General features: G+C 38.8%; 1 protein-coding gene across 1 annotated transcript in view; it reads right to left on the reverse strand.

The window, feature by feature from the left end:
- Positions 1–12,154, reverse strand: part of AFAP1 (actin filament associated protein 1) — a 60,440-nt gene that overhangs the window by 5,038 nt on the left and 43,248 nt on the right. The window contains 5 exon segments of the mRNA XM_008501816.2: positions 3,110–3,271; positions 4,003–4,193; positions 4,769–4,933; positions 6,423–6,537; positions 9,628–9,745. Coding sequence (XP_008500038.2) covers positions 3,110–3,271; positions 4,003–4,193; positions 4,769–4,933; positions 6,423–6,537; positions 9,628–9,745 — 751 coding nt within the window.

A 12,154-nucleotide genomic window follows, 5' to 3' on the forward strand; every position in this document is an offset into this window, starting at 1 on the left:
AAAATAACTTTTTCTTTGTTTCCATTTCCCCAACAGGTTCATGCCAATGAAAGAATGTTTAAGTCAACACTGACAGCCTGACGGGGAGCTCCTTTTCCTCTCCAGCCCCTGAATGTAAGCAAAAAGTAAACTGCTGACATTCACCAGTCCACCAGTTTTGAAAAGAGAGCAGAAATACTTACTGAGATTTCCTTGCTACACATAACAGTTTAGAAATTAATTTGAAATGGGAAATATTTAAATAATTGTTTTTCTTGTACAGCAAGAATATTTGGTGTATTTTACCTCTCCAGGAATGCTAATGCTGAATACTGCTTTCCATGTTTATGTTCCCATGTTTTAATACACTATTTCCAGCCAAGTGGAGATGAGCAAAATCACAATTAAAATTTCTTCAGACTTCTTTAAAGTATGCATTATTATTTTATAAAAAAAATTTAAACTCATGTTACAAAGAGAAAAGTTAAAAAAATTACAAATATGGCAATGTATGTGTGCAGTGCATGTCCTAAAGAGCATCTTTTGAGCAAGGGAAGAGCAAGAAGGGAGGAATTCAGTGCATTAAAATACACATTGAGAGAATAAAAATAGCTAATCTTATATTTTGAATGCTTATGCAACTCCGTAATATTGGGAGATTTGCCAGCAGCTGAAGATGCAAGCTGTAGCACAGACACAAAATCTGTTTCGCTCCCACATATTGCACCCAGTTCTGCTTTGGGATACTCACACATGAAGCCCTTTCTTTAGCCACATCTGTAAAGCCAGGGCTAATGCATAACTGGAAAAGGCCAAAAAGGAGTGAAAACCTGCACACATACAGGTAGCCCCCTGATACAGGTAACCCCCTGATGCAGGGTATGATGCAGATGTGGATCTGATGGAAAGCTTTGGCTGCAGCTCTTTGAGAACAGGCTGAGTGCAATTTGGGTTGCACTGTCTAATTCAGCAAAATTTCACTCAATGTTTAGTGCACAAGGTTTTAGGAAAAAGCTGTTGAAGCTGAATTGGATACTTTGAATTGTTTTTTCCACATGTGGGAAATATGCTTAGTAGCACCATATCCTTTCTGATTATCCAAGATTCCTCTAGAAAAGAACTTGACCAACCTCTCATGCCATCAAAAGCACAGTGATATCAAACAACACAGCAGGGATTTTCCTGAATGGTTTATGCTGAGAATAAAAAATGTTCTACACCTGGATGGTATTCTTTACACCAAAAATGTTTAGGTTTTTACAGTGCTCTTGTTTCTCTGGCTCTAAACACTAAATGGATGGCTTACATCTGCCTGGCCAGTCTGCAGAAAAAATCCATGCCCCCTTTCCTAAAGACTGTGATCTGTTAGACTACATTTCCTAAGTAACACTACGGTAAGGTGCAAACCTAAGAGATAAAGTGTACAGTAAAAGATGATCATAGAATCATAGAATCATAGGATGGCTAGAGCTGGAGGGAACCTTAAAAATCATCCAGTTCCAACCCCCCTGCATAGGCAGGGACACCTTCACCAGACCAGGTTACTCAAGGCCCCATCCAACCTGGACTTGAACACTGCCAGGGAGGGAGCAGCCACAACTTCCTTGGGCAACCTGTTCCAGTGTCTCACCGCCCTCATAGGAAAGAATTTCTTCCTAATGTCTAACCTGAAACTCCCTTCTTCAAGTTTTATATTATTTGCCCTTGTCCTCTCACTACACACCCATGTAAAAAGCCCTTCCCCAGCTTTCTTGTAGGTCCCCTTCATATATTGAAAGGTTGCTACCCTTATGAGACAAAGTAGGATATAGCTGGAATATACAGGTAAGCTTTAGAGCACTTGAATCTTTCTTCAGGTTTGTTACAAAGTACAAAGTTAAATAGAAATGGAACCTTTTCTGTTAAGTTTAATTATTTGAATTAGTTGAATTTAAATTAATCAGGCTAGCTTGCAGAAAAAGCAGTTATAGTCCATGGAAAGGATTGAGGAAATGGTGGCGTAAGAAGGGTCAGAGAACTCTCATATAAGGTACAGTGAGAGAAGTAAATCATGGCCTGGTCAATGTAGAGACTTTAAGGGGGCTGGGGGAAGGAAATTGAGATATTAGAATGTGCCAGAATTAAATAATTTGCTGAGATGATGATTTTTTTTTAAAAGTTTTTACTACATTTAAATGCCAGGCTCACACTCAGTCACAGCAAATGTGATCAATGAAGACAACATAACCAAAGTTATTTTAAAAATTCCCTATAAAGAATACTTCACTGAAGTATTTTTGAAAAAAGAACTAGACTGCAATGAAAGACAAATATCTGTGATTATTATATATATGTGTTTGTAATGACAAGTATATGTTCATTTGTAATAACAAATACATGTTTGTAATAACAATTAGCAGTAAACTACTTAACCAACAAAGGCTTGGGCTAATGCTATTCCTGTCAACCTTGGTTAGATGCTGCCCACATGCTTATGCTGCTAACAAATTTAGTACAAAAGAATGGTCATAAAAATCTCATTTAAACTAAAGCACAAAAATTAGAAAACTAAGAATACAAGAGGACGGCCAACTTCAGACTGGTACTTGTGGCACTAAATCAAATTCTATTTTTTACTTTAAATGGCCATGAATAGTAGATACTTGCACAGCACACCATCCATTATTATAACACAGCACTATTGTTTTCTTGCACCAGTTGGAAAAGATCAGACAAGCTCTTCTGTTGTTTCAGAACGCTTACTCTAACAGCACTCCTTAAACTACTTGTCTCCTACACTAGTGTCATTTAATCAATTTTAGATGGACTGTTTACACCACAGACTACTTAGCTTGCAAATTAAATCTATAGAGGCACAGAGAAAAACAGGGAATGAGAGGGAAGAGTCAAATCTGTCCCCTAAATTTGCTTACCAATTCTTCTGCAAAAGATTTCTCCTCAAACCAGCAGAATTTATGCAGTAATATGAATAATTTAGATATGGCACATTTTCCTCTTAAAGCTAAATTTCACCCACTGAAGAAGCAGGAATGAACTTTTCCTTCTCTCTTCTGTCTCACCACAAGCAATTTAGATTTAAAAAACAACAAAAACAGAAGAAGGACAAAGAAAACTAGACCTGTCTTCTCACCTTTGCTTTTCGAAGGACATGGCCTCGACATGGAGAATTATTCGATGAGGGAGGGTGCTTCAGAGCTGCTGCACTGTTCACGGGTATTGAGCACTCGGTATCACTGGTATCACAACTGGAGATTGGAGAGTTTTCCAAAGTTTGGTGCTTGAAAATTGGAGACTAATAGAGAGAGAACACTCCATTAAGTTTCCTCCAAATAGTCAAATAAGCAGTGTTTTCTAAATAGACTTCACACTTCTGATTTTTGTTTTTAAAAAACCATATTCATAATATTAATGGATAAATGACAAATAAGTTAGAACAAATGAAAACAAAACACAACAAAAAAAAAGTGTGTTCTGTGATGAAAATTCAAGGTTGTTTTCTGTGACTAAAAAACATTGGGTCATCTGGAGGAACTGACACATTCCTCTCTGATTCTCCTCATAGCTGCTTCTGACACAGATCTACAGCATAAGCCAGGACCACTGATGATGAGAGATGCAGCCCTTGCAAAGGGTGACAGGGTGACAGTTACTGCTCAGGGACAAACACAAGTTGGTCTTGTTCACTGCATGATGATTTTGGTGTATTTCAGTCTCCCCAGGATGGAGCAATATCTCAGCTTATGAATTTTAGAATTACTGAGGACAATGAGGTGTCAGCTTTTGCACATTATCCTAACACATATTGCCTGTGATTTCCACATCTACATGTTCCCCACTGCTGTACAAAGTATACCAGATGTAGGTGAAGAATCTAAATGTAGAAAGGCACTAAGTACCCCTCTTATTTCCAGGACTTAATAAACTTTCTGAAAACTCTCAGTTCCCACTCATTTTAGTAGAGCTGACAAGGGAGAACACTTCCTGACTGGGATTGGGATGTTTGTGGTTAATGGCTTTACATACCTGTGGGCTTGATGTTCCTGACTTGGGCTCAATAGCCAAGCCCAGGGTGATGCCACCAGCCAAGGCTTTCTTAAGGCTCTCCTTCACCTCAGTCAGTTCTAGCTCCAGGTTTACACGCTCAGCCTCCTTCTGCTTACACTCCTCTTCCAACTTCTTTAACTTATCTTCAAGAATCACTTGGGTCTTCCTGCCTGTCATCCACACCAATGTTTTAATTTCAATTAAAAAATTACATTGACACTTACAGATATCATTTGCTTCTCAAAAGTAAGAAACAAGTCTAAAAATCAGTGACATCACAAAAAAGTTACATACTTTGCAAAACCCTTTTTTTTCATGTCAAATGCTTAGCAACAAAAATTGAATGCTTTCTTTCAGGTGTCTTCCCCAGGTTTTGAATCTAGTCTTAGACCAATATTTCTTTTGTTATTTTTCTATGTCATGAAAAAAACATCACAATAAAAATTATTACCATGTTTTGCTTGCCTGAAGTTTTGATCAGTGTCAATTCATAGATGTGTGCTCATATACATACACACAAGCATATCTAAAATACATATATAAAATAAGTAAATACACCTATAAATATATAAAGATATATTTATATATTTTATATCTGTAGAGAAAGCAGATACAGACATTACAGAGTGCTGTTTAACATCAAAACCAATTTTCATGTAGTGGCACATCTACAGTACAGAATACAAAGCTATTTGGAAAGCCCCTATCACCTGGGTAGAATGCAGCACAGAAAAGCACCTCATACCAGCATTGACTTCAATGGCAGCACGTAGATCTTTTCTTTCTTTTCGGAGCTGGGCAAGTCTGTTCCTCAGTGCTTCTTTCCTCTTCAGCAGCTCTTCCTCTTTGCTTTGTAACCTCTTTGCATCTGCCTCCACACGGTTCTTGCCATATTTGTACTGCTCTGCATCTGTGTGCGTAAGATTGTGGTTATTTATGGTTAAAATAAGAGTAAAACTTGAAACAATTCCTTGACAGCAAACATCACATGAAGTATTTCATGGTTTGAGAAACTGATTTACCATCCCTCTTCCACCAACCTTTTCTCAAGGTCTGTGATCTCTGCTGAGTTCTGAAGCACAGCTTAGGAAATGATACAGGAAATTATATGGTTTCTACATTTAGATAAGGAAGATGGAAATACCAGTCACCTTAAAATACACTGGTTTTGAAAAATGGCCTTGCCTTATATGTCATTCAGAAGAGGGAAAGAAGTCTCCTCTTTATCTCTGAGCTCTTGATTTTTAATTGGAAGGGGCCAGAGGAAAAGCTACCTGTTTGCCCTTTTAGCTTGGTTTCCATTCCTACTTCAAATACTTAACATATTTGACATAAGAGAATAGAGTTGTTCTTTCCTTTTTGATACTTGATACTTCTGGGGTTTTTTTGTTAAATTCCCATATAAATGCTTTCCTTTCATGGCTCACATATATCTGTGGCTTTCACATTGTATCTCACATCTCCTTCTATACCTCTGCTCCAGCTGAAGACTCAAAGCAAAATTGGTCAGCTAGCAGATCACTTTGCTTTCAGATATGCAGACAAAGTCAACTAAACCATTCCTGAAAATTAGTTGTAATAGCAGTTCTAATAAGTCTTTAGTAACAAAGATGCATTTACTACTACAATTATCTATTCCGGTAACAACCGACCTCCATGGTTACAAAGATACTTTTTTTTGCTGAAGTTGAACCAAAATTTCTCTTGTTGCCATGAAATCCATGACTTCTTAAAAATTGGTACTGGGATTAAAAAAATAACCACATTTTTTCTCTAGCAGAAGTTGCATTTTTAAATACAGATTTTTTTTATTAATTATTTTCACTTCTAATTTGTCTTTTCTTCAAGCAAAGCAATCCCTGTCAGGGATTTCCTAGAGGCAATTCACCTGCCCAGAAGAATTCTCTTTCTGAATGTGCCACTCACCAGTTGAACTCTCCTCTCTCTGAGAAAAATTTTGAGCTGTGTGGCTGTCTTCATAACTTTGTTATAACTTTTCTTTTTCATTAGTGGCAAGAGTGTTTCCACTTTTGACCAATATAGTGTTTCCACATCATTTTCAGCTCCTCATACGCCCTCTTCTAACAGGAATAGAGTTATGCTGTGCCCTAAATGAATAATCATTACCTTTTTTTTTTCCTGCTGCCCTCATGACTTCACAGCCACAGGCCCTCATCTCAGATTTATCATCTCCATATGACAACTCTTTATCTCGTGACATGGCTGGAGTACTGATGAGGCACCAGTGCACACAATATCTCTATTCAAAGTCTTGGTGGGCATCTTCCGCACAGAAAAACCACAGTAGTTCTTTAATCTTGTTTACCAAGAAGACAGCTATTTGGGTTACCCTCATGACTCCATTTGTGAGGGAGGCAGCAGTGAGCAGACATACTTACTGGAGACAGCACGCTTCACGCATGACATGGATTCGGTTTTCTTTGGCTGGTTATTTAATGTTCTCCCTTTCCCGGTGATCCCGTTGGCAGTCGCAGGAGGCTTCTTGCCTTTAAACTGTTCGGAAACAAAACCACAAATTGGCTCCAGTTATTCCTGCCACTGGCATTTCAGTCATCCTGTCATCAAGGGCAAAGCTTGACAAAAAGCTGCCTGCCCAGAGAGCCCTGACAGAGCAGACTGGTTGGGCTGGAGACAGCGTTTCTCCACTGGTCAGCACAGGATAACGGGGCAATGAACTCCTCATCCCTGGGGGCAGCACAGTCTCAAGTTATTTAAAACTGTAACATTTACTATGCTAAGGAAGCCACCGTGGGATAGAAACGTTAGACCTTTGAATAATTTTATACAGTAAAGATTCTTGAAACCCAAGTTTGTCAGAGTTAATTTCACACAGTAAAACCCAACAGGGCTTGTCACACAAAGGATCAACACTGTTTCTGATTTACTTATGACTGCGTCATCCTTATGGGACATGGATTATTTATTTTTTTTTCAAAGCAATATAATTATTACATATTTAAAAATTAGGATTTAACATAACAATTTCCTCTCATATAACCTCTAGCTACAAATGACAAGTTCTTCTTACTCAAAAAACCCCCTCTCATATTGGCCAGGCAATCCCACAAGACAACCAGAAACAGTACATTTCATGTCCAACGGGTTTCCATTTTGAGGGCTGCCCTGTGCTGAACTGAACCCTGCGAAGAGCAATACTCTCCTTGTAACGTTCAGGGGAGATGCCTTAGATGAGCTCAGGGCCTACACGTGCCATTCTCTGGTCACCTGCTTCCAAAAGCTCTTATGGACTGAACTGGGGGAATGCTGCTGCTGCAGCCTCAAGTCAGGGCAATACATGCTCTAGGGAAAGTCCCACGCATGGCTGTGAGTGAGGTTTGCTCTGGTTCCCAGCTGATTTCTGCCTGTCTGCTACTGAGGCTGAGCATACAGGATTTTTTTTCTCTTTAGCTTCACTTTCATTTCAGCTGAGGTGCAGAAGCCTGAGGCCATCCTCAGAAAGTAGCACAGAAAGTAGTAAGCTTAGGGTTTTTTTCAGGGGAAGAAAATAAGAGGCAGTAATTTAAATATGGTATATACACAATATAATTTTGTAGATACATAATATATCTTATGGTAGCTATGTATATTCACAATACATATAACCATAGAATATATGAGAGGCAAATTTGCTGTCACGGTCAGGTCATACTTGACTGTTCTTGTTTCTGTTTTTGAAGTCATCACTGCCTAGGACACAGAAGATTGCTGGCTATGCATTCAGATTAAGTTTGGAAGGTCATATCTATTTTTTTTATTATTCTACACAATCTGTAAATCATCAAGAACCTGTGAGAAAAGCCATTCCCAGGTGCAAATACTTCCACAGCAGAATTTACTACTCAGCAAACACATTTCATTTGCAGCAGGCTCATGCCTAAACTTCAAGCCCTTCCGTCCTGAGACTCAGGGACTGAAATAGCCCAAGGACCTTAAGATAACAACCACACACACACAGAACAGCCAATAATACAAAGCCTTGTTAAGTATTAAATAATACAGTACCTGTGAGCCAGATCCCCTCCCCACAGCAGAGGTATTAGTGACAGACTGAGCAGAAGACAGATTGGATGAGACAGGGTATTTGTAATGGTTAGAGGAGAGTTTGTCAGTGGATAGCCTATTGGGTTTTCTGTCAGCTGGCGGATAGCGAGCAAAGATTTTTGGAGACGGCAAGTTATCGTACAGGCCTGCGTTATCATAAAGTATTTCTTCTCCAGTGTTCCTGCTACGAGAAGAAGGAAAGCCATCTTCTGGTTCCCACTGCAACACACACACTTTGGCAGTTAGTAAACAGTACACCATGCAGAACCTCCAAAGTGAAATTCAGACATTAGTAATTCTGTAAGCAAGTGCCTGCTTATCGCTTACACTTGAATCGAACTCATTAGAAAGTGGAGGCGCAGTCAGAATCTGACAGGGAATCACGGCACTACATGGCTCACAGCCTCAGCCCTCTGCAGTTCCCCTAGCATGGGCAAGCCAGCATCACCCCATCACCCTTGCTGTTTCACACACTGCTCTGGCCCTTAGGGGCACAAGCAGGATGGTGTTAACAGGGGGATACTCACAGGCTACTACTCAGACTTATTATTCTGAGCGAAGCTGCTAAAATACCTAGACGCCAACAGGCCATTCCTCTTTTTGTCTCTTTTTCTTTTTCTTTTTCTTTTTTTTTTTTTTCCCCAGAGAACTAAAAGCTCAAAACCAATACCCGAGTGATTCATTCAATTGATCTCAAAAGAAAACAAACTGGTTGCCAAATATCTTTCCTGAATCTATCCTGGCTGTGGCAGTACATTCATTACTTATACAGAGGTTTCAGCAAATCCCAGAACTACACATACAGATTATTCAGCACATACGGTCATGTGTTGATCCCAAAAGGAGCTTTCCATCATCTTTCAGACATTTCAGACCATCCATTTCAGACATGATTGAGGACTGAACTTGCAGTCCACTTAACACTTTGAAAGTCTAAATTTTACTTGAGTTCAGCCTTACTGGAGGCCTTTATGAAGGAGGCCCAAATTAAGAGCTGACATAAGCTCTAACTCCCCTGCAAATCTTCCTGAGGACCATATATATGTATTAAACCCTATTACATATCTGCCTACAATCACCTCTGTAAATTATGAAGCTGGTAGTGACCACTATGGTTCTCCTCTGGAATGAGCAGTACTGACTGACAAGAAGTATGCAGCCCTAGGACCAGAGTAGCGCTTTTGGATTTTTTTTCAAACACAAAAAGTGCCTGGTGTAACTGAGTCCTTAATTTTTGCCAGCTCTGGTGTGATCTAAAAAATACCCTCTCAAGTGAGTATTATATTCAAGGGCTTGGCAACAAATCACCAACAGGCAACTATTTTCTAAATTCCCACTGGCTCATGTGAAGGTTAATGTAATCTGTATGTCCCACACCCCAAATACTCTGTAGATGTGAGAGAAGTCCGCAGTCTCCAATCAAAAAAAAAAAAAAAAAGACTTCATTTGGAAACTGCCCAGTGGAGCTTTTTAGATAATATAATTTTCAGAAGTCCATTCAACACATGCAAACCATTTGTTTTGTGCCAGTTCAATTCTTACCGATCCATTTATGCAGGGAACATCATCATAATGAAGTGCCATTCCACTCGGACAGGCGTAGCCATTGGCAGTGCTTCCCCGGTACGGATTTGTAGATATAACTCGCCTGTTCATAAAGCTAAATAAAGCAAAATAGAAATAATAAAAAACAGTGCTTCAACCTCAGTCTAAATGGCAATTCAGGGGTTTGTTCCCTGCGTCTGATTATGCAGCCTGGAAACATATTTTGTACCTTTCTGCAGGAAAGCTGAAGACAGTTTTCTTTCTTTGCTACTCACATGTTGCTGCTAGCAGCCAACATTACAACACATGTTCCTGTAATCCATGCTTACAGTGAGGATAAGGCAGTGTGAAAGCCAGGAGGGCAACAGCTGTAGCTGCTCAGTGGCATGTTTACATGGGAACAGGCTGATCTTTGCTATAAACCAGCTTGCCAGTGTCCTATAAAAGTTCCCTTGTTGTCTGCATTGGGGAGAAGCAGGTGTTGCCGGTTGCATGGCAAACTTAGGAGTTGGGCAAATTAAGAATTAGATCCAGTAAAAAATTGTAAAAAACCCCAGAACTTTGACAATTTCAAGGTTCACATATCTATCAAAATTTGCTGAATATTTTCTTCTTCAAAATCTGGAAATTTTTCATTTCCATGTCAGAACTTTTGGCTAGGTAGAGTGGACAATGGCACTATGTTTCCCAATTCTCTGTCTGGATAATTATGCATGCAAATAGAAACCACAGACATGTTTTGGTTGGAAAAGACCTTTAAGATCAGTAAGTCCAATCACTAACTTAGCACACTGATAACTCCCATGTGCCTAAGCACCTCATCTTGCTTTTTTCTTACACCATGGATCTGAGCCCCCTAGATACTTCAAAAGGGACAGAAATAAGTATATATATGTATATATATATATACATATATATACACACACACACTCACACACATACACGCATATATATGTATAAAGGTATATATGTATATGGATGTTTGCTTGTTTGTTTCTTTCCCTCTCTCTCCAAAATAAATATTGTAGCTTGTTTTACTGGAATTCTGTGGAACACATGCAAGATATGTGCAAGATATGACAAGCTGCAGTGGCCTTTGTGTTGGGAGCAAAGATCTCCAAATGCAGAAAATGGCAGAATCAATAACAGTGATGACCCAAAGGGTCCTTTGTAGCAGCTGCTGAAATGGAATGAGATATAGAGTTAGATCCCAAATAATTTCTTTATTTTCAGGTGTATCTAAATGGGAAAACAAAGCTTTCCATCCCAAACAATGGAACCATTCAGGCTCTGTGCTGATATTTATAAAATATTTTAAAGACCTACAAAAGCAGAGAGGGTCTTCTATAGTGCCGGCTGGAGCTCAAGGATGCTGTGGTTTCAACAGATGCTTTTGTTTGACTTAGGAATAACATAGAGTCCATTGAATTTTTTTATTCAAAAGGAGACAGACCTCACCCAGTTGTGGCTCACCTGTGCCACAGAAGACCCAAGCTCACAAGGATGTGGTTCAGTATGAAACTTTCAGGGCAAGGAAGGGGTGGAATAATTATTAAACAGACTATTCTCTTACTTTAAACAAGCAGACAACAAAAAGCCCAAGATATATTCAATGATAAAAATGTTTTTAGCTTTATCTAATCTCATACTTATTAGATTTAAATGGCTATATATTACTGTTCCTCTTAATAAAGAACATCACTCAAGTGTTTCTGGTTAGTCTGAAGGACTCCATTTGGAGCTGTTATTGTATTTCTTTCTATTTAGGCATCTTCAATGAGAGTGATGGGTAATAGACTGGGATAGTCTCTACAGGCATCTGATCCACCTGTGGTAATTATTTCCACCACCAAACAAAGGTGCTAGCATCTGCAAGCACTTTATAAGCATTATTTCACTAAGCCTCATTAGTCACGTTAACAGATGCATTCATGTAATACATTTTATTCTGAAACATGGAAAAGCAAATGGAGAAAAACCTGATTGGAATCATTTTTGCTTTAGTCTTTTCTAGATACCTAATGAGTTAAATGGCAAGAATTGATGGGACTGGTACTGAAGAGCCAATCATTTTGCACAGCATCAGTTTCAGGAAATGAACTAACAATAACCCTGAAGGGACTGTGTAATAATCAAAGCTTTAATCTTAAGTGCAGTTAATTTGGAATACTGATATTCATTCTATAAGGTCTGTGATATTATTTCATTAACACTTACGTATCATTGTGATTTCTTCTCTTTTTCTAGGAGCAGCTGAAAATCAGCAGACAGCTACTGTACTTGCTTATCAACGAGCTCTTACAGTCTTTTAAAGACACCCAATGAATTTTAACTAATTCTTAATGGGGGAGTTCTGATATTTTGCAAGTTGTTTGACATTCCTTTCTAACATGTGGTCTATTTGCATGTTTTTTCACTTGGCTACAATTAATATCACATTTGTTCAGAAAAGGAAAGCCAAGCAATATTCAGAGGAAAAGGTTTCCATTCTATTTCTTTCTTAAATGTGGTATTGCTAGATGCT

The sequence above is a fragment of the Calypte anna genome, chromosome 4B, assembly GCF_003957555.1.
Source record: "Calypte anna isolate BGI_N300 chromosome 4B, bCalAnn1_v1.p, whole genome shotgun sequence".
Taxonomy (NCBI): Eukaryota; Metazoa; Chordata; class Aves; order Apodiformes; family Trochilidae; genus Calypte; species Calypte anna.